The following is a 21,143-nucleotide window of genomic DNA, read 5'->3' as shown; positions in this document are numbered from 1 at the left end:
AGATGATCAGTAGCTGTGAGGCTTATCTTTAGTTTGTAAGCCTTTACTGATAAGAAGTAGAAAGAAGTCGCAGATTGTTGTGGTTTTAAAGTCACATTGCTTCAAGGAAGGATACTAGAATTCAAGAGAAGATTCATTCCCTCCTGAAGCATATGAGAAGGGTGTTGCACTCTGTGTGTTTCATCAGGCACTGTAGAGTCATTGCTGTCCAGAGTTCAAATTGCAGGCACTGCCGTGAAGGAAGAGATTTAAGCCAGGGCTACACAAATGGCCTATGCTGGGCTGGATCCAGATTGCAAGTTCATTTTGCCTCTCCATGAGGAAGACTAGTTTCCAGCATTTTCACTCTTTTCTTTGGAACAGGTGCAGTGTGCCAAGGTGTGGCTGGAGTGGCCACACTGTTTTTATTGAGTGGGTCTCAATAAGAATGGACATCGATAAATCTATTCAGTTATCTTGGGGAAAACTAAGTAGTCCTGGCTTAGTTGGTGATTCTGACCTATGGCAGTACTGTGGTCAAATTTAAACAGGTGATGGGGACCTGGATGTAATCTGTGGACCATGTGCAGTAGTGGGGGTTGGGCATAAAGCCCAGCTTTGCTTTTCCCCTTGCAAAACAGTTCTGATGGGGTAGCACAGGTGATATACACTATCATCACTGCAGGTTTCAGAGTCCTCAGCTCAAACTACTAGTAAAACTTAAAACTTACAGAAAACATTTTTAAGAGAAGGTATGTTGGTGCAGATCTGACGCTAGACAGATCTTGAGTTTACTTGAACTAAAAGTAAACTAAACTGGAGTCCCTGTTTCCCAGAGTTTAAGTTTGTTATCAGCTGTAGCTGCTTTGTCTGCCCAGTAATATCAAGTTTCACATGTACTCCTCTAGAGCCACATGAGCCGTGAAGTCACTCAGTGTTTCCTTGTTAAACTGCAGTGCATGAACTGCAGTGGCCTCTCTTTGAGCCCCACTTAACTAGGGGCTGGCTGTGCTGTGAACTTCACTGTGACTAAGTTTCTTACTGGCAGAGATTTGCTTTGTCTTCTTTGACTCCAACTGAGAAAAGACTGGAGGGTGATTGTACTGCTTGGCTTCTTGTCATGAGCAACCCCCCTTTTCAGCGGGAACAGGGGAAATTAGGAGGATGGGTTAATATCTTTTTTATTGGCTAATGTGTGTGTCTTTACTCTGTTTCTGACAACATTGGATATTCTCATCTCTCTGGTTTGGTCGTTTCCAAGATGTGAAGGGTGTTGTCAGGAAAGAAAATGTCCATGATTGTCTTCATACCGTAGCTGTTTCCTCTGGGAGCCGGTTGCACTTCAGTAAGTGCCTTGTGTTGATGGGGGCACAGTACCTTGGTGACCCCTTTATTGTTTTTAGCCATAAATAATGCTCGTTTAAACACGGAAAGACAAGGAAACCTCTTGAAGCTCCCAAAAGTTTCTGTTTTGCTTTTGGGCTCATTTATAAGCTTGTTTTTAAGCCATGTTGCCTTGTTTATGAGCTGTGTTGCTTGTCATGGCCTGAAGGAGGGAAAAGCAGCTGATCTGTAGCTCATTACATGCTTGGTTTTCTGAACGTTTTGGTGCACCCTGTAGTTCTGCCCACAAAATTCATAATACCTCTTTGGCAGCATCACCACCATGGTTTTGAAGGTGTCTGCGCAAAGAGCCTGTAGGTCATCACCCTGCACTGTCTGCTGGAAGTGGGACAAGGGAAACTCCCTGCTTAGTTGGCAGTCATGTCCCCTGGATGCCTTGGGTGTTGCTAGGTACTCTCCATCCTGCAGCTGAACTCTCCCAGGTCATTCACCTTCCTCGGCTTTCCTTTTGCCTTGGGAAGTTCAGCACCAGGTTTCCAAGCACAGTTAATGGCACAGTCTGGTCTTCACAGTGACCACGTGTGGCTGGAGAAGTGGGATGCCCTGGCCAAGAATCTGGTGGTGGCACTGGCCACCCAGGGTGGCCACCTGCACAGGGCCAACGTGTTAGTCCCTGGAGGTCCCCTTGGGGAGGGGGTGTGTTTCTGTGTCGTGATTGCCACCTGGTGGTCACCAACCTGACACTGTCCCCTCCGAAGGCTTCCCTGTCACCCCGACTGTGCTGGGAAGGAGCAGAGAGGAAGTAATGGTTCCATGTCCTGCTGGTGATGCCCAGAGCGTGGGCTGCTGTGCTCTCTCCTGCATGTGAAGTGATTTTACCTTGACAGGAAAATGCCATTGAACTGCTTCAGGTAGCAGGTAAAGCAAATTATCTCCAAAACATTCTCCTGTTCCAGATAAATATCACAAGTGCTGCGATGTACCGTTATTTTCTGGGGACATTTTTTCAGTGTTGGAGTCCAGGTTTGTTTTGAGTATTAGTCCAGACGTCTGTGCACTTTTGGATATGGTTAAGGTGGAATTGTTTTGTCCCAACGTATGATGATGGATGAGACTATTAAAAAAACCCTGTAATAGTAAAGCATGGAATCACTGACTCCCTCTGTGTCACATGGGGCTTGTGGCCATTCTAGCTCAAGGCCTTGAATATTGGTCTGTCAAGGTGACAAGATTTGTCCCAGCTTTTGCAATAAAATCAAATGCTGCAGGATGTTATTTCACTTGACACTCTTTCCAAAACCATCCAAGTGGCTTGAGTTCTTTTAGTTTCTGGCATTTTATTCTGGTTTTTTTCTTTTTTTTTTTAATTCAAAAATGTATTTGGTGTGAGGACAAATGACCAGATACCTTGGGTAACTCACTGTAAGGCTCAAGGGAAGGTCTGATCCCCTCAACAGGGCAGTGTAGCATCTTGCAGATGGGAGTGTCTCTCAGTAAAGCTGTGTTCCCTTGGCACAACTAATCACCCTATGGCTCTGCAGTGGGGGGTGGCCCCATCCTGTGGGAAGCACCGTCCTGCTCCTGTGCTCCCATGGTGGGTGGCCTGGCAGCTGAAGGGAGGCAGCTCCATGGTGGGGAGCAGGGCTGGACTGTGCTCCCAGGTGCTGTGGGTTCCATCACAGCTCTCTGTTTCCATGGTGCTCAGTCCTGCAGCCACCTCACCATCTCCACTGGGACCCTTGGCCTTTACCAAGCCTGTACAGCTCTGCCTGTGAGCTCCAGGCCCTGGGCCGTGGGAGCAGCCAGGTGGGCTTCTTTGCTGTCACCTCTCCTGCTCCTGTAAAAGCTTCCTCAAGGAGTGGTGGCTTATGTGTGGGATGTTCTCCTGCTGCTGAAAGAAACCCTGCATGTAGGATGACTGTGAACAAGTCTGCTCCAGGAGAGACTGAGCAAAGGTGTTAAGTTCCCAATGAAAGTTATTCACTCCCATTTGGGAGCCTGCTTGGCATTATGCAATTATGCTTTGTCTCTTTGGAGCATTCTTACCATGTAACCTTTGAATACATTGGCCAGTTTCAGCTGAGTCTGGGGAGTGGAGAGAACTTGAATGTTCCTAGAAATGGGTGGCCGAATAGATGTGATCAGTGTCACCATGAAGGGGACGATGGCAGCACGAGGGTGGCTCTGCCCCAGGTGCATGTCCATGACAGGTCAGGCTCTGGTGAGTGGGCAACTTGGAGCAGTTCAGTGATCCTACAGCTGTGGCTGATTCAAAGGAATACCCTGTGCTGCCCCAACCGTGGCATGTTCCAGTCAGTGCACGCTCCCACCATGTCTGACATTAGTCCAAGGGTATTCAAGGAATTCAAGGTAATGCTCCCCCATCAACGTCACAGAAAAGAAATGTTTACGTCTGTAACCGTTATAACTTTTTTTACCTTTTGACATTTAGAAAAAACAGAGATACACGCAAGCCCAGGGTGTCACAGACGCTGTGACTCCCTGGGAGTGAACGTCTGACTGCTGCTGGGCCCTGTGCCTGTTGTTGTTTATAAGCCTCTTGAACTATTCTTGCTACCCTTGGTGGCCGTGGAGCCCCATGAGTGATTTTGCAGCCTGGCTGTTACTCCAGGGCCATCGGTGATCCTATATGCATTACCTTTGATCACATGCTGTCCTGTCAGATTTTGCTCTGATGCAAGTCATCATTCCTGCGTGACTGTAACATGGCCCCAATTAAAGTCAGTTATACACTTTTTATTTCAAGGTACTTGGGAAATGTTCCCTGGAACACTGTAAATCAAATGTTAATTACTATTAAAAAAATATTAGTCCTATATCAGACCTCTGGGTAAACCCCTTATGGTTCGTAATCTAATTTCAGTAAACGGATCAAGAGGAACATGGGTTTCAAGACTGAGCTGGAAAGCACTCTGGCATTCAGAGGTGCTTTCCATGACTTGTCCTGCAGATGTCCAGCCGCCCTCCCGATGCACTTCCCAGCTCTGCCCTGCCAAGAGAAGGGGCACCTAAGGCTCAAGCTCTTGACATTTCTTCTGGGCAGGGCAATGTGTCCTCCTTTTTCCAGTTTTATTTTTTTCAGTCCATCCTTGGTGGTACTGGTGGGCCTGCAGACCCGCAGGCTCGTCCTTGCTCAGTCCCAGCTCCACATTAGACGCTGGAAATGGAAATGAAGTGATGATTTCTCTGGTTTATTGTTACTGCTGAGAGAGAGGGAGATAAAACTGATGCCTCATTTATTTACATTAAAATAAGGATTAGCCTGGGACCCAGCTGCAGGAACAGAGAACTCAGCCATGGAGCCAAATGCACACGTATTTCTGCCATACAGTTTGTACATAAAATTGAAACAATGGAGGGAAATATCTTTTATCCTTGTTTTCATTTTTATTTTAAAGCTAGACGATGGGAACTCTACAATTTAGCACACCACGAAGCGCGCAATCCTTTCCAGCATATTACACAATGTGACAGGTTTATTACACAGCCCTTCCCGTTGAGAAGAGAGAGCTTTGCTCCCATAAAGAAGATGGTCTTGCTTACGCTGCGAGTTTGGGGTTTGTTCTGTGGGTTTATGGCACATTTGAAGCCTTGAGACCATCTTGCTCGTCCAAATAACAAGTGCACTGTTTTGGCCCCAATTTAGGAAAGTAATTAGTGTCTGTTCTCACTCATTGGAATCAAAGCAGAAGGATCAATATAATGATTGTGTATTTTATGCAGTGGAAAAACACTTATTAGAGTGGCTGTTTTTGCGCTGTGTTATTACCCCTCTCTTTTGTGTCATATTTTGATGGATTTGCCTTAATTTCAGTTGTAATTTTCTTAGGTCAGGAACATTATCTCTATTGACTGTAGTGTGCCATCCACCCTAATGGTAGTATATTAAAAAATAAAATATATTTTAACTCTGTACTGTAGAGCAATCCAGAGGTGAGAAAGGGGACAAGAGGGAGCCACCATGGGACATAGGTTCTCATGGGATATTTGTAACCAGCTGGGAGGGGAACAAATGTCTCTCTCCTTTGGAGACCTGGTTTGCACAATGTTCAGAGCTGAGGGCTTGTTTGACGCCAGAGCTGTCGGACAAATCTATCCTGGGGTTTGCACTGGAGCAGATGGGAACTTTCTCTAAGCGTAACAGAGCAGCAACCTCATCCACACATGTGCAGAATACTTCATGAAGGACTGTTAGCATGGGGGGACAATTTCCCCTGTCTGTGACTTGCTTCTAGGTCATTGGCTCCTCTCCAGTTAGGTCCTGGTTCAGAGGCTTCTGCTTATCCTGGAGGCGAGGGACAAACAACTACCGGGAATGCTTAGATCCTGGAAGGAGCCTGGAAAATTGTTGGAAAGATGATCTGTGGGCACATCTATGTGTATGACTCCTGTAAGGAAGGCAGTAAGAGTTCTTCACACCACTGTCTTCACAGGGCATTGGTTTGCCCTGGCAGAGATGCGTATCCTTTGGGATTGAGAGCAGTGTACTGAGCTCCCTGGGAGCTGTCTTTTGCAGAGCTCTCTGGGATCTGGTGTGAATCTGTTCTTCGTTTTGGGTAGTGGGCTGAGTCACCTTTTTCAGTGTTGAGAAGAGGAAGGAGACTCTCAAGGGAACCAGCCATGTGTAAAGCTGGAGCTGCCTGTGTGGAAAGCTGTGCTTTTCTTATCTCTGCTGGATGTATTTTTCTCTAAATTTTGAAAACTTTCTCACCTCTGCAAAAAACTAATAGTATAAAACATCTCCTTCAAATGAGATGCATGAAACAGCCCAGGGTACTGTCTGGTGAGTGTTTTGCATCTCCAGCAGACATAAGTCATGGTATGGTCTGAATTCCTGTTAAGTCCTCTGCCAAAACTCAGGGAGAAGTGAATGGGTGAAAGAGTGTATTTGAGGGCTCAGCAGTCACTCTTTGGGGACAGTAACAACATGACAGTAGTAATTAGACATTTTAAAAAGCATCTCTTTCTTTCTGCAGGCAGTTGTGCAAAAGTCTTGGGCAGGCTGGAGAGATTGAGCCGGAAACAGAAGGGATCCTGACAGAGTATGGTGTGGATTTTTCAGACTTTTCTCCTGAAGCCCTGGAATGTCTTCCCCAGAACCTGCCCTGGGTTATCTCACCGGAAGAGCTGGCCAAAAGAAGAGATTTAAGGTAATGATAAAAGGCATGGTCTAACACTCCTCCTTGGGTTGGTGCAGGGTTGTGCTGTTCTGTTTTGTTTTCGTCACATTTGTAGAGGCACTGACATTGTTACATGTACTATATTATACCTTACCTGTGCTAGAAAGCATGGAAAGAAAGTACTTTTGAAAGTACCTATAAACCCAGAAGATCAGTTGCTTGGAGAACTGTTTTCTGAGGCAAAGAGCCTTTTTCTCAAAAGAACTATTGAAAACTGAAAATTTGGTGTTTGGCACCTACTCTGAAAGCTTTATGTTTTTGTCTGGAATGTATTACGTATTTTAGTGGTAGTTTTATAGCAGAGATTTTCTGAATGCCTGGCAGATCAAATGATCTTGGACATTGTTACTTTGAAACTTAAGCACAGGTAGAGACTGTCCTCTGTGTTTTCCTGTCTAGTCTCAACGTATTTCCCTGTTTTGAAGAGCTGGTGTCATGTGGAGTTTGTGATGGCTCTTGGTCAGGTTAGCAGCTGGCAAATGCAGTCTCTCCCTGCAACTCAGCAGTTCCGTGCTGTCCACCTATCTCACATTATCCATCCCTGCAACTTAGTGATGCTCCCACCAGCTTTCAGGAACTCCACAGTCTGTTGGGTGGTCAGCTCTCTGATAGTGCTGGACTACCTAAAACTAGTGGGTTTGCTGCACTTAAAAGTGTCAGATTTCAGAGACATCCTTACTAGAAAAGATTTAAAGGCCAAAGAAAAATAATTTGTTTAGAACCTCACTTTGAAATAAAGGAAGGTGCAGGAAAACAAAACAATAAATGTATTATTAAGAATATATGGTGTGTTCTACTTCCACCCTTGTGTATGCTGAAGCATCCTGTCTCAGCTGGAGTGATTCATTGCCTTCTTGTGTATTGGAGAGGTGAAGCAGCCCCATGAGCCTGATTCCACAAGACACTGCAGTGGTGCAAGCACCTGCATATATGCAGCAAGCTCTTCCCTCTCTTTGTTTATCTGTGTTATTGGCATTATTATATTGACATTAGCAACTTGAGCAGATCAGGTGATAAACTGCAGCCATTTGTATCTGTACCTGCACTCCAGGTGTTACTTTGGACCTAATCCTGCTCTGGAGCCTGCAGCCTCCTGACTGCTTTGGCTTTCTGGATTTCCACTGCCATACAATGGAGTAATTTGGTGAAGAATCACACTCCTGATTGACTGATGCTAACACTCAGATACCAGTTCCAGACTGTAGGCTTCAAGTAGCTTTCAAAAAGAAAAAAAAAAAAAAAGAAGATACTGAATGCTGCTGTTCAGAAGTCACTGGAAAGTGCTTATTTTTATATTCTTGACTACAGTTCAGTAGCATTCTCTGTTTCTTCTGACCAAGTTCTTTTAAACAAATAAAGAGCTTGACTTGTCTCCAGTCAGACAATTGGTTTTGGAAACGAATTCCAAGTGCATTTCTTGCTTTTATTGCTGAATTATTACACTGGGACTTATCAAGGTGATAACAGTTTTGCAGTTAAGCCATTTAAATCCCTCTCTGCCCCTTCCTGACCACAGCGCACACTACAAAGTAGATTTCCTTTTGATCCTCTCGAATATAAACATTTAACAGCGAAAGTTTTTAAGACAATTATTTGAGCTGAATTTACTAATCCTTTTAATGTCAACTGCCACACTGCTGACTAACCAGTCTGTGGTCTAAACACATATGGAGATAACATGAGATTTCTAGTAATGGAAAGAAAAATACAGGTGAGTCTTCCTTGTTGTTTCCTCACAGAACGAGGTTTATCTACCCAGAAATAAAAAGAGTTTTATTAGTAAATGCAGTGTGAATTGTAGCTGAGTGAAGTCAGGCAGCTGGAGACCTTGATGCCATCTCTTCTGATCTCACCCATCAGACCTGGAGAGACTGTTCTTGACAAGATCCCAGATCTCTTGGCCTTAACTTGGTATCAGATATTAGCTTTCATATTATCACCGACAAGTGCTCTGTGGTCTGCAGTGTCCTGCAAAGAGCCAGTACACACAGGTGTAGACTGATATCCAGAGGAAGGCACCTGCCCTTGGGCACATGGTCTGGGTGCATGTGGGAGTTGTGCCTTGTTTTCCAGGGGAGCTCACACCATGTGTGATGGCACCTGCCTCTCTGAGCGCCCATCTTTGCTGTACTTTGGGCATGTTGGTCTCTCAGGCTCCCCAGATTACTGTACAGTAGTCTGAGAGTATGATGTCAAATAAATTACAGTGAAATAAAGACTCATCTTTTTTCCTGAAATAGCCATGTTAACACTTCTAAATAGCTCATCCTAATTCGATTTATACATTGCTCACCTGACTGAAGTAAACACATGCTAAGAGTTTGGCTTAAAAATACTTCCATCTTTAGTGAATTCTCTCCAGTTCTGTAATGCAGGGCTGTGGATTTTCTGGTGTCATGCATTGAGGTTGTGGGATTTGGAACTGAGACATAAAAAAAAACATTCTGTTTTTGTGTGTTTCCTCTTTCTGAGATAACTTTTCCTGGTTTCCCTTCATCTTGGGAAGTGACCTTTTCCTCCTCAAAAGGCAACTTCTGTGTTCTGCTGACCAGTGCCCCGAGTGTGGTTGGGTCTGTGAGTCAGTGTATGGAACATGGAGCAGAGATTCTGTGCTGGAGGTGTTTGGGAGCACGGTTTTAGAAGAAAGTGAGACAATGTGTTTCACCAACTGCTAAGACTGGGCAAGAGGGAAAGATGGTTTGTCCATGCCATCTTGTAAATGTGTTCCTTGATCTTCCTGCAAGCCTTTCAATTTTACAGGAAGCCTGTTCTTGCCATGCATATTCTGTTTGTTTAGCAACTGTGATCTCACCTACACAGCCTGTGCAGAATTGCTTCCAGGAGATCTTTTTTTTCCTCATTTCTCCAGTAATAGCTCACAAAAAAAGGTTTACATAATATTTCAACATTACTTAAGGCAGAAAAGATCCAAACCTCGTAGATGGTTTTGAAATGTTTTAGCTGATTTAACCACTTTTGCACAGTTTTGCCATGGACATCTGTTTTTTACCTGCAAGGGTTTATTTGTAAAATTAGATGCATATTTCATGGGCACTTCCAGCTTGCTTGTTTCTAAAGAGCACCCAAAACTTGTAAGGAAAAGCACTAGGCAAGTATTAGGTGTTGGCACTGCATCCTGCAGTTGCATTTTACAGAGAGCCTGAAGGTTCATGAAGTGTCAGGATGATGTGATTGAGGAAACTTCCCTTCCAGAGACTTTAAATGTGATAATACAGATAGGGCCAGAGTTCTCATTTTATTATTCAGGTTGACTGGAATTGGCATTTGTTTCATTAGAAGTTTGAGAAGTGTTTGGTTTCTGCTTTTAGGGAAACATTGGAGGATTACTGTCACAGAGACAAATGTTGATGGGTGCAAAGTTTCAACCATTTTCCGTTCTTTTCCAGTGTTACAACATGTAATTTTCATTTCCTTGTTTGCTTTGCTTTGCACAGTGTTTCAGTGGTGTGGGACAAAATATAGCCCTTGAAGAGAAGAGAGGTCAGGGCAAAGAAGGAAATACAAATTTCAGAGATAGTTGAAGGAGCTGGGGGCTGGAGGAGGAGGCGGCCGTTTGAAGAGGTGTAGCCAGGAATCTAAGAAACCCAAAAGCTATTTCTAAGACTCATTCCAAATGTTTCTAATTTCATTCATATCTTTTTGTTTCCTTTACTGCTTAACTGGGACAAGAAACTAAAGCCAGGAAAGTCCAATCATAGTGGGAAACAAAAACCTAAATATTGGAGAGAGAAAAAAGGCTGTTCTTTGCAAAGCAGTTCTGCCTTTTGCTTGTCTCCCATTGTTGGTATTACTGTGGAAAATATATAACATCACTCTTTTGGAAAGTGTTAAAACCTGTTCAAGTAGAGATGGTTTATATAGTTTAACATGGAAGAACTAGAGGATATCTATTTCTTTACCATTTACCTAATAATAAGTGAGCCTGTTGACCTCTGCTGGACTATTACAAATGTGAAACTTGGCACTCAAAATTGCTTGCTCTAAATTTTCCAGTTGCTTTCTCTTTTTCCATTTGATGTCATTCTGCCAACTAGTGATTTTATTATTATAAACAGGACATTGTATTCACTTTTAAGAAGAAATATGAAGCTGAAGGTAAAATTACAAACTGCAGTTTCTCAGCTGGCAAAATACAAAACAATGAGCTAAAAATACTGAGCAGAGAAAGGGTGCTGTAGCAGGGAACTCTGAAATATCTACAAGATGGATGTGTTCTGTGGAGCAGAAACTGACTGATTTCAGCTGAGCAGGGCTGAGCTCCTGAGAATCACCAAATGGTTCAGGCTGGAAAGCCACTCTGGAGATCATCTACTCCAACCCTTTGCTCAAACCAGGGTCAGCCTAGAGCAGGCTGCTTGGGGCTGTATCCATTTGGGGTTTGGCTATCTCAGAAAATGAAGATTCCACAACCCTCTGAGGAACACGTTCTAGGGTTCAGAAAAATGTGTGTGTTTTTCACCTTTAAGTAGAATCTCCTGTGTCTTGTGTTCATTGCCTCTTGTCCTGTTGCTGAATACTACTGGAAATTGTCTGGCTCTGTCTTCTTTACTGCCTCCCATCAGGTGTATTTTCACATCAGAAAGATCTCCCTGCCTGAGCCTTCTCTTCTCAAAGCTGAACAGTCCCAGCTCTCTCAGCCTCTCATTGGATGCTCTGATTCCTTAATCGTTGTTAAGGCCCTTCAGCAAAGTTGCACCAGTGTGCTGATGTCTTCCTGGTACTGGGAAGCCCAGAACTGGACACTGCACTCCAGCTGTGGTCTCATCAGTGCCAAGTAGAGGGGAGGGATTGAAGGAACACATCATTTGGCCTTCTGGCAGCACTTCCCAATGCAGCCCAGGAGGCTGTTGCTCAACTGTCCTACAGTGACATGTTGGTTCATGTTTAGCTTGTCCATCAGTACCCCAGGTCCCTTTCTGCCAAGCTGCTTTCCAGCTGGTTGTTCCCCACCCAGGACTGGTGCACAAGTTGCTCCCCATGTGCAGGATTCTCTTTTTCTCTTTGAGCTTCATGAGATTCCCATCAGCCCATTCCTCTGCCCAGGTCCCTCTGAATGGCAGTGTGACTGTCCGTTCCTCCCACAAGGCTAAAAGGCTGGAGGGCAGCAGACCAGGGACAGCAAGGATCCACTGCATTGGCAGGAGACAATTAATGCTGACTTGCTTCCCTTGCAGGGCAGAGTTAGTGAACTTTGCTCTTGGCAGACAAAATGCTCGAATGCAATGAAGCTCTCAGTTAAAATTTGCATCTCAGTATTTCAGCATGTGACCTCAATTGCAACTGATCCAAGTTATTGAAGGCCAAATTGTAATTTTTGACTGCCCATTCAGAAATGTGGCATCCTTTCTTTGGTTGATAAGGGAAGAAGAGCAGAGATGCTCTGCTGTGTGCCTGTGCCTGCTGGTGAGGGAAGCTCTGTAGCACTGTTGGTACCTGCACTGCAGTTCTGCCCACTTTGTTTCCTTCTCCTGGAGTGTTACAGCTGGTAACAGGGATTAGCAGTGAGTACAGTAAGGGTTTGTCAGCATGGCCTTTGCTGTAGGTGCCCGAGGAGATTATTGGCTGATAAAATTAGAGGTGATGGTAAAAATGTCAGCCTTGGACTGTGCCAGGGTCTTAGAGGAAAGCAGTCAGCCTCTGAAACAGATGTCTTTTCAAGGCAGGTGAACAACTTGAGTTAGAAATGAGTGCAAGTCAGATAAAACATCATTAAACAGCTTGTTTCCTGGAGATTTTCCACTACAAAAAGCTAGAGTTAAGTAGAGCAAGCCTTACTCAGCTATAATAGGATATGTAAAAATGCTCTGGTTTCTTATGGAAACTGAGAAATGACTTGTTTAGCAAACGTATAAGCAATATTGCTGCAGAACTGAATGTTATCTTGGTGTGGAGTGGAGACACAAACAGGGCCCAATTATAATCTCTGCCCTCTCACTGAGCTGTTCTGTGACTAATTAAATGTTCTTCATAGAGAGATACATGGCATACAAGGGATTACTGAGTGGTGTCAAAGTATATCAGATCCAGTCCCGCTATAACAGGATTGATTCCAGAATGTGGTGATGATGACTGTACCTGCTCTGGGTACTTCTGCTGTCCAGGCAATCTGGGGAACTCTACTTTTCTTGGACTGATGAGGAGCTCATATTAGCTCCATTCTCTCCCATTAGCTGAGTAAGTAAAACTCTTGAGTAGATATGGTGCTGCTGTCAGAATGGTGTGATTCAGTTCCTTGCTTCCAGTTGGTTTCTTTGGGTCTTCCTCTCTGTTTTCATAACATTTTCTATTGCACTATAGCTACAGCAATTGTGGTGACACTGGCTTGTGCAAAATGATACATGACCCGTGCTCTCAGAGATTGTTGTTGCCAGTGGCTGGTGTACACAGACACGTGAGAAACTTCACCTGTGTTTTTCCATACAGGAGGGTGCGTGTGACCATTGGAAGTGCAGCTTCAAGCAGAATTGGTGGTGTGTAGTTGGACAGGATTATTGCTTTCTGATCTTGTAGGCCATCACACCTAAGCTTGCTTTGTTAAGAATCTGCTTAGTTGTGGAAAACAGTAATGACTTTTGTGCCTAGGTTGTTTTGTGCCTGCTGTTGTGTTCCTGCCTGGATGAAGAGAGAATGGAGAGAATAACAGAGGGAGATGAGGATAAAATGTTAAATAAATTTGAGAATGTGTCTGTTTCTTGCTAGATTCCACTGGATCACAAGATGGGGTTTTGATGAGCAGAAGTGTCGAGTCCAACTCCTAGGTGAATGGCTTGTACAGGGATTGAACCCACAACCTTGGCATTAGTAGCACCATGTTCTAACTGACTGAGCTGGTCGTTACAAGGAGCAGTATTTTCCTCATGGCTCCACTCGAATGAAGTGGCATGAAGCATACTTTGAGCTGTCCATCTGTCCTCAAGTTTTTTGGTGATTGGATCGTTGTTACCAGGTTATTCTCAGATCCTTACTCTGTAAAAAAAAAAACAAACAACCAACCCATAAATCATAATACAGGTGGCACACATGCAGGTTGTGTGAGACACAGTTGTCCTGGAGATATCACAGCATGGATTAGCAGTGGGACAGTCTGGAAAAGACTAACAAAAATATTCTGGGAGATAAGGGATTGATTTACAAGGAAGGATTAACTGTTCAATGTGTATTTGCCAAAACTGAAACTAGGAGTTTGTGAAAGATATAGTGGTTGATAGTTAAAAATATGTGGACCAAAATGAAAAAGTGAGAATCATTTACGGTGGTGGGAGGATAGAAAGGCGTGTTACGAGGACAAGTAAGGTGAAGCAAAGAGGAAACCTTTCCTGTCCAACCCAAAATAAAATGCAGTGTAGACTGCTAAAGAAAGTACTGGAAACGCCATCACTAAAGATGCTTAATACCATCCTGGAGAAAGTCCTTGCAAATGTGTTGTCATGAGTAGCCCCGCTCTGACCTATGGGGGTTGGATGACCTAATGTCTCTTCTCTGTGCATCTATGATTAAGGTATTTTATATAATGCAAGTGCATTTTCAATTACACTCTGCCTTCTTGCGTGGGATAGTGGAGGTGCAGAGAACTCATTATATTTGTGGCACAATTACAGCATGACTTGTGGGAAATACTGCTGGTACTTGGTCTCCCAGAGACTGTGATCTCCTTTATATATATGTATTGGCTGTTCAAGCCATATAGGTATGTTACAGGACTGCAGTGCTCTTTTTTCCATCTTCCCTCTTACTTGGAGGCCATAAATATGGAGGAAATCTTAAAGGATAAATAGAAGGAATAATTGATTCTGGTTCAGCAATTCAGTGCACAGGCCTTGGTGAAAATGTTGAAGTTTGTTGTTGTAGATGTGTAATACATCAGGAGTCATTGTCAGCTGCTCTCTTGGACCAAGGTCTATTTTCTGAACCAGAACAGGACATTAGCTAAAACATAAACACAGAGAAATTAAAAAGAACAGTACTGGCTAGATGGGCTTTCAATGCATTTTATGCTGTACTGGATTTTTGTGAGGCTTTTAACATGCAGTGTTTGGAGGGGGTAGTTTTTACTTCCAATTATTTTATAATTTTGGTTCATTTTGAAATTTATGCACCATGCCAAAAGAGTTTTGTGATATGTTAAGTGTCTTTGTTAGTGTGTTACAGGGCATTCAGAGTGCCATCAGAGATTTGTCAGGGTACTTCTGTTGCAGGCATATTTTTAAAATATATTCCTTTTAAGAGGCTGTCTTGGAAGCAGCCACTCTTGGGTTTTAACTAAAATCTGCCAGCATCAACTGTGACAAATGTGGTAGACACTACATGTAATAGATGTCTTTAGGAGCGGAATGTTGAAGTCTCTAAAATGTTCACGCACTGATTGGTCTCTGAAATTTCTCTTGGAGAAAGAGTACTTCATCCCATTTAAATGACGAATATTGGCAGAATTGGTCCCATGCTTATTGGCACTTTATAACAAACCTGCACAGACACCGTGGTTGAGCTGGGTTTTCTTGTGATTGAAGAACAAGATTGATTTTTGTGGTTGCCATAACAATTGGATTGTTCTGTGAAAAAATGTCAGTAGCATTCACTGGAGTGAGTTGACAGCTCTAGAATGCCTGTTCCCAAATTAAAACAACTGTTTCCAGCTCTGAGAAATGGTCTCTGTTTAACTTTAGCAAGATGAAGCTCAGCAGGGTCTTAGAAATGACCTGAAGAGCTTAAAGATTCTAAAAGTGCCTTTTATGCTTAATTTTAAAATGCCAGCTTTGAGCTGGAGTTAATAAGGGCAAACCAGGAGGCTGAGCTTTCACTCCCACCAGGCTATTGTATGTACTCACGAAGTGGAGAGGACAGGACAATCTAAGGAGTCCTTAGAAGAATGTAAATGCACTGCCAGTGTCTAGACATGCAGTCACTCGTACTGTAAATGTCTTACCACTGACATAGTCAAGTTTAAAGAAGACTTGCACTGCTGAAACTTTAATAAACAGAACGATGGTCATTACTGTCTCACCTCCAGCTGCAGCAATCTGGGCTTTGGAAAAGGCTCATGCTTCTGCAAAAGATTCAGCTTGGTCCTTCAGGATCCATTGGATGACTGGAGGGACTGTGGGCCGTGAGCACTGAGCCTGGGGCAGAGCAGGATGTCAACGTGTGGGTAGCCACTGAGTGTCTTGAATCTTCAGCTGTACAGTGTTTGAGTGCTGGAATTCCAGACAGCAGGTTTCAGTCACCTTTTCCAGGCTAGTGGATGCTGTGGCTTCTGGTGTGTTCTTTGTTCTCTTTTGTTCTTGTTTTGGATGTGCTGGTCTTCGTGAATGACCAATAAACATCTCAGGAGACTGCTTCAGTCTGCAAGTTAGCCATGGGAGGGAGTCCAGATGGGGAGGTGAATAAGGTCATTAGGTTCAGACACCTTAATTCTATCAGCTTCCTAAGAGAGAGAAGGGGAGAGGGAGGTGGTGATCTCTTCTTCCTGGTTACAGGATGTGTGGGAAAGGTTCAAAGCTGCACCAAGGGAAGTTTAAACTGGATATTAGGAGCATTTCCTTCCAGAGAGAGTGGTTAAACACTGTAACAGGTCTCCTAGAGAGGTGGTCAATGCCCCAAGCTTGTCAGTGTTTAAGAGATGCCTGGACAATGTCTTTAAAAGCATACTTGAATTTGGTCAGCCCTGAACTGGTCAGGCAGTTGGACCAGGTGATCATTGTTGGTCCCTTCCAACTGAAATATTTCTATTCTATTCCATTTAATTCCCTTTCCTTCCATTTCAGCTTCTGTCTCTGGGTTTCTTGTTCGAAGACTTTTGTAGGATCCCTTCTCAGCCTATTTCTTTTGTGCTCTGATTTTCTTGCTAAGGCATCCAGCTCTCTCTTTCTCTCTTATGAGACTTGGCAGCCTAAATTCTGCCCACAGCCTCATCCCTGAGCAGTCCTAGTTCAGGGAAATGGCAAAGCTGGGGCTTCAGCCCAAGTGACTTGAGTTGGTGGTGGCTGCAACCAGGACCAGGAGTGGTGATCTGTGGCACACAGGAGCATGGACATGGGTTTGCTGCCCAGCTGACTTTTGCTCGCAGTGCCTGGGATGAAGTTCCTCCATCCTTTGCTTTCCCTGATTCCTGAATAGCTGGGTCATACTTGCTTTTGCCTCCTGCAAATGGTTGCATCAGCTGGTAAGGACAACATCTTGCTTCATGAAGTGTTTTCTGATGCTCTTGTGGGTACATGCAGTTCTCTGGACTGATCTTTCATGGTTGTTGGCATTTATTAGTGGTGAAAATCTGGGCTTCACTGGCAAGTTGACTCATCTGTGTGCTGCTGGCTGGGAAGACCATTGAGTTGTTTCAGGAGGATCTTCACGGTGCTGCTTTGTCTACTGTGTACAAACTGGTGCTTTTCTCTATCAGCAACACCAAGCTGCTTTTACAGAAAATCACATTGGCAACACCCAAACTTTGCTCAATAACCAGCCATGCCAGAAACTTGCCCTCTAATACAGTCTGAGCCCATGGCTTACAATTGCAATGCTTCATCTTGATCCAAATACCTTCCATTCAAACGAAGAAAGAGCCCTGACCACTGGTACTTGTAATTTCCTTGTGCCATAGGTGTTCATATTCTATCATTAAACTAACTCATATGTTGAATTCTGAACAGATATCTGGCAAAAATTTATGCATTGTACCAAACCTCGAGGCACCAGCTGTACAGTATTTTCTCTGCTGATTCTTGTGCATACCTTTGCATAGATGTATGTATTTGCACAAAGAAAAACAAACTGCTGTTGCGATCCTGTGATCTGTGAACGTTATAATTACCATGACGGTAATTCCAGCTCACCAACAAACTACTTATCTTACCTCTACTGCTGCACTAGCCATTTATTTTAAGGCCTGTTAAAGGTAAAAAGACTAACTGCTCTGCAGACATGCTTGTCTGCTTTAATTAGTCTTCCTGAAGCTGTGCAAAGAGCAACTGCACTTAATTATCTTTCCTTAAATTAGGATTGATATACCAGCCTGTGTATGTTGACACCGTCGTTACTGTCTAATAAACTAAGTGCTCTATCCTGCAATTTTTTTTCCCAGGTGGTTGATTTGCAGGGTGGCAGGGTCAGCTTTAGCAGTGCCCTTGTCATTGTCTCAGGGCTGGAGGTGGCTGGGTCAGCGCTGCCAGGGGCTGGCAGGGTCTGGGCAGTCTGTGTGGCTCTTGCTTTCCTGGCTCTTGCTTGCCAGGTCCACCATGCTCAGTGCAAGTCGTTCCCCTGATCCTTCCAAACTCTTGCAAGCACTGCCTTGCTCTGGTGCTCGAAACCTCTGGCCACAAGGAGGAGGGAGGAAAGATTTTATTCTTCCATTGACAGAAACTCCATGCCAGAGCAAGTCCACCTCTGCAAACCTGCATTAAACATCTGTTTTGCATGAAGAGTGTCCTGTAAAAAGTGGAAGTTTCCACACTGAAATTTTTGTTTTCGATCAGTGCTGGGGGTTTCTTAAAGGCACATGTTTATCTCTAGTCCTTTCCAGCATGAAGACCAGAAAATCTTTTAACTCTGTGTGTCTCTATCTCCTAAACAGTTTTCCTTTAACCAAATCGTGTGTTATGTTGGAACAAGTGGACTTGGATCATCTCATTACTTTTACAAAGTATGTTTTGACAATTTGAAATGAATAAACCAGACTTTTATTAGGTGTGATGACAGTGAGAGATGGTTCCTTCGGGGCCTTCAAAGAAGGGGGAGAGGGGGATGATCAAGCTTCTTAACCCACAAGATCACCTTGGTGGCCCTCCAGAAGCTGGAGACAGCTGCCAGTTTGTATATACCTGTGGTCAATGCAAATGTGCAAGTATGCAGCCATGGGTGTAAGCGACATCTTTGTTAGCAAGTGCATAAAAAGTTCTGTTTCTTGTGGTTGAATCATACAAACCACTGCAGGTTGGTCTTGTTATTGGTTACAGTCAGAAATGTGGTCTGATCTCTCTGAGATCCCTTGTGCCACAGCCCTTGGGGTATTGCACAACCAGACAGTTTGGTCAGGGGAGGAATTCGAATGGCTCCTTCCTCTTCACAGGGCCCCATAGCTGAGAGCAATGCTATTTCTTCACCCAGATGTTTTTTGTCAGCTGCCTCCAGGGTCCTCCCTGGGGTGTGTACAGGGGTGGCTGGTGTGGGTGCCAAGGGAGGGGACAGCTTGCAGAGCAGCAGGCAGGGTGCACTGCCCGCACCCAGCCTTTCCTCCCCTTGCTTCTCATTGCCTTACCTGATTTTCTGGAATGAGAGATGGCTCTCTGCAGTGTCCTGAAGATAAAAGTGATACCACTGGCCCCAGAGAAAAAGCAGGAGATAGCTGAGAACATGCCTTCCTTGGAGACCTTGCCCTGGAGGAGCACATATGTGGGGTGCTGCCCTTGGGCTCAGCGTTGCCATCCATCACTCAGTGGATCGTTTGCTTTTTCACATGCCAGCCCTGGTTCCTGTAGCCATCTGAAACTTCTCCAGTAATAGAAACTGAAAACCAGAAATATAATTAATCACACTTTATAATGCAGTTACTGGTGAGCGTAATTCACTTAGAAAACTTCAGTAAGGTGTTCACCTGTGTGCCAGGATTATCTCACTGCTGTGAACTTTGAGCTCTGCTTACAGATCAGCTTCTCTTTTCCCACTGACTACCTGGCCATGGGCTCTGCAACATTTCTGCAGCATCTTTATGCCAGGGAGTGTAATTCGTTGTTTTACTTGCTCAGTTACTTTCTTACCTCACCTTGCAGTCTGTGCCCATAATAAACTGCCTGTGACAAGCTACAGGTTCAAGTCCCTTGAGTAGTTTTAAAGGAGAAGCAGATCTGAGCCCGGTTAAACATATGTCTTGGCTGGTGAGAAATGCTAAATCAGAGTTTGTCTGGACCCCTCTTCAGCTTTGCATCTGTCAATTTAAGTATCTCAGATGGCTGTGAACTGTCGGTGCCTGCTGTTAACCTGCTGAGAGGCTGCTCAGAGCCCAACCAGCTTGTCCTGAAGGGCAGCAGGCTGAGCACAAAGCACTGCCCAGGGAGCCTGGAGCTGCCCCACCGGCCCCACGGTTTGAGTTCTCTGAACTGGGGCCACCACTGGGCTCTGCAATAGACTTGACCGGTCAAATACATCTCAGCAAAGCAGCCAGTTAGTTGCCACCATTGTTTAAATGTGTTCTGAATTTGGCACCTCTGTATTTCTGCTCTCTTCTTTCCAGGGCAGGCTGCAAATGTGCACTTTGTTGAAACCAATCTGTTAATTTTTAAACTGCCTGGAGCCACGATTCGCAATGGGTGGCAGATGCTTGTGGTAGCAGGCCCCGAACATCTGGGATAAGCTATCTATTTCCCTGACACAGGAACCCACATTCTCTTTGAAGAACCTCTTAACCTTTTTCTTGCTCACTTGTCAGATAAAGTAAGCCATTCGTGTCCATTCAGTTGACTCTTTTAAATGATGTAACTTAAAGATTTACTGGATGTGGCTGGGGGGACTTTATGCCCTGTGCATTAGTGGGACCCGGTGTAAATACATGCAGGCTGGCACACATGCATGTCCTCATACTGCTTGTATTATAGGAGTGTCTATCTGCATATGCACATCTCCCTAAAGAGAGCTGCACAGTACCTTGGAGTGGAATTTTAAGGAATATATATTTATGGAAGTAAGGTTGTTTGCAAACCTTTAAAAATTGGTTGATTTCCAGTGCTGGATAGCTAGCCAGCAACAGATCAAAGTCCCGGTGTAGTTGAAAGATTTTATATCTTTCAGTGTCACAGTTTCTTAATTTGTTTAGATGCATGCAAAGGATCAGAAACTAACATGCATCTGGGGATTAAGGCAGCTTTGCTATCCAATCTGAAAGCCAGCATATTCCAAAAGATTTTCAAAGTCTCGAAAGGCAATGAAGTGCTTTACTGATTTTTATGTCTTTGAAAATCTCTGTTTAGTGTGCCTGGTGGAATTATATAAATGCATGCTGCCAGCTGTCTGACACCAGCAGATACCACCCAAAGCATTTAAGTACTGAAGTGGTAGGTCTGTGAAGTTGGGGACATTGCTCTCACTGTGAGAGCACCCATACAAAAAGACTAAGACTTGCTAATTCCATATGACACTTGCTCTTTAAAAAAATTGCTTTAATTTTTTCCCCTCCCACGTCTCCTACCCCAGGAGTATAACAGTGGTTATGCTGTAAGAAAAATAATACATGTTTGCATTATACATCTCTAGGAGGGAGTTGCCATTGTGATATGAGTCTCTGTTACAAAGAGAAGAAAAGCAGCAGTCTGATCTCTTCCTTGGCAGCCTCAGCCTATGCCATTGTGCTCAGAGATCTTTTAACTAGGGAGGGGCTGAACTTATTCTAAAGGTTAAGATAAAAGCAGAATAAACCAGCAAACCCATTCCTTTACTGCCTTCACTGCTGTTCAGCTCCAGTCCCACATTCACAGTGCTTGGGTGAACTCTGCTGTAGTCCAGGGGTCTGGCCAAGAAGTTGCTGTAGGGCAACCTGGGATGAAGGGAGGCCGTGAAGCAGGAATTTAGGAAGTTTTATTTGTTGAGTGCTTCAGATTTTGGGTCTCACTGGTGCCA

The 21,143-nt window shown here is 44.1% G+C and overlaps 1 protein-coding gene across 4 annotated transcripts in view; it reads left to right on the top strand.

Moving 5' to 3' along the window:
• The window catches only part of DIS3L2 (DIS3 like 3'-5' exoribonuclease 2), a 182,295-nt gene that overhangs the window by 72,009 nt on the left and 89,143 nt on the right, over nucleotides 1-21,143 (top strand). For all 4 annotated transcript variants that reach the window (XM_064666095.1, XM_064666094.1, XM_064666097.1 and 1 more), the window contains one exon: nucleotides 6,321-6,494. In XM_064666095.1, the coding sequence (XP_064522165.1) occupies nucleotides 6,321-6,494 (174 nt within the window). The remainder of the gene's footprint in view (nucleotides 1-6,320; nucleotides 6,495-21,143) is intronic.

This window comes from Pseudopipra pipra, chromosome 10 (assembly GCF_036250125.1).
Source record: "Pseudopipra pipra isolate bDixPip1 chromosome 10, bDixPip1.hap1, whole genome shotgun sequence".
Classification (NCBI taxonomy): domain Eukaryota; kingdom Metazoa; phylum Chordata; class Aves; order Passeriformes; family Pipridae; genus Pseudopipra; species Pseudopipra pipra.
Note: the sequence above shows the minus strand (reverse complement) of the source record. Positions and strands in the feature narration are given on the sequence as shown.